Source organism: Triticum dicoccoides, chromosome 4B (assembly GCF_002162155.2).
Source record: "Triticum dicoccoides isolate Atlit2015 ecotype Zavitan chromosome 4B, WEW_v2.0, whole genome shotgun sequence".
Classification (NCBI taxonomy): Eukaryota; Viridiplantae; Streptophyta; class Magnoliopsida; order Poales; family Poaceae; genus Triticum; species Triticum dicoccoides.
Genome location: NC_041387.1, coordinates 178,452,962 through 178,454,614, shown reverse-complemented (window position 1 = coordinate 178,454,614; position 1,653 = coordinate 178,452,962). Strand labels below are relative to the sequence as shown.

The window sequence follows — 1,653 nt, the reverse complement described above, 5'->3', positions numbered from 1 at the left end:
CCGCTGCCAAAGCCAAGACGTAGAATGACCCCAAATCCTAAGTTACTAGGGCCCTAACCTAAAGTTAAAACGACCGCACGCGCGGGATTCGACGATCCCCCTGACCACTGACGACAAAAAGGTCGCCAACGGAGGGGAGCCGCCAGAAGGATTGGCTCCCTGGCGGCGGCTAGGGATTCTGGCTGCTCGCGTAGGAGGAAAGCGATTCAGAAGCCAACCCACCTTTTATAGTTTGTTTATCGGGTACAATACAATATTATAGACATTTTGTTTTTTTTATGAAAACTTGATCAAGCCTAAGAATATATTTTTCAGAAAAATAACAATATGTACAAAACTTGTATGCGTCACATTTTGATTTTGTAAATGAATTTTGAGAAAGTAGTTAGTTTTCTTTTTATTTTTAGACCAAAGTTAGTTTTCTTTTTAAACTACCCAAACTCTGCTGCTCAAAGCCGCTAGGGTTTTACAGCGTCCCATCCCTCCGTCCCGGAGCCGCCGCCTTCTTCGGTCTCTCCTTCCAACCGCGCGCTCCGCCTGCACCCCGTCCCTATTATCGTCCACCCCAAGTCCGGCCGAGACGTCTTTCAGCCCACCTCCAGTCACAGACCCCTCACTAACCAGCGATGGCCGGCGCCGTCGGCTTCCTCGCGGACGTGAACGACAACTGGCTTAAGCCACGTCTGCTCCGAGTGGTGGTTGGCGAGCGGATGCCGCAGCCGGGGAGCACCGTCCCGCCGGAGGAGCTGGCCTCCATCCTCGAGGCGGTGCGCACGCACGGCCTCCTCAACGAGGTCCTCCAGGACCCGTCGGACCAAAAGTTCGCCGAGGCGTGGCGCGCCACGGTCGACGCCTGGGTCGAGCGCGTCGGCGAGCTCGTGGAGAGCGACTCGGTATGTTGCCTTATGCCCCCCCTTCACCGTACTTTGCTAATTTGGGCTAATTTGCTACTTTAAAAAAATCTCTCTATCATAATGCTGAACTTGTGTTGCACTTGTATACTAAACCCAATGTGACAAGGTGTGCGGATTTGAGCTAGTTGTTGCTATACGCCACTGAAACTTTAGTTCTGTTATGTTTCCTCAGTGCTACTTGTTACCACCCTCTTTTAAAGTTGTATACATACAGATGTATATAGACATATTTTAGAGCGTAGATTCACTTATTTTGCTCCATATGTAGTCTGTATTGAAATCTCTAAAAAGGCCTATATTTCGGAATGAAGGGAGTATGAATTATGTCATCTGGTTAGATAGTTTTACTCTGGCATGTATTATATTTTTGTTCTTCTGTGCTGCAGAAACATGCATGCTCGAACAATATACAACATATTCTGAGAATAAAATCTAAACATCTGTAACTGTTTTTCTGATAGCTTTAACAGTTTTTAAATCTTCGATGTAAAAGAAAATGCATCAGACATGCTTTACTAATATTGGTGTCCTCTGTTTATAAATCTTTAGCCATATAGTCGTTGGTTGGGAACTTGTTTTCTTGGCGTGACTTTCCAAGAATGCAGCAGTGAGCGCTTTGCTGAATCATACTCTGATTGGTTTGAGAAGATTCTGAGGAACTTGCAGGTATTGCACATTGTTTGCTTCAGTTTTACGTGGAATTTTATGTTCTTGTTTTGTTTTTATTCTGAGCTATTGT

The 1,653-nt window shown here is 45.8% G+C and overlaps 1 protein-coding gene across 1 annotated transcript in view; it reads left to right on the top strand.

Annotated features, from left to right (window-relative positions):
- Window positions 1-469: 469 nt before the first annotated feature.
- The window catches only part of LOC119295656 (proline-, glutamic acid- and leucine-rich protein 1), an 18,236-nt gene continuing 17,052 nt past the window's right edge, over window positions 470-1,653 (top strand). The window contains exons 1-2 of the mRNA XM_037574098.1: window positions 470-893; window positions 1,464-1,580. Of these exons, the coding sequence (XP_037429995.1) occupies window positions 627-893; window positions 1,464-1,580 (384 nt within the window). The 5' untranslated portion in view covers window positions 470-626. The remainder of the gene's footprint in view (window positions 894-1,463; window positions 1,581-1,653) is intronic.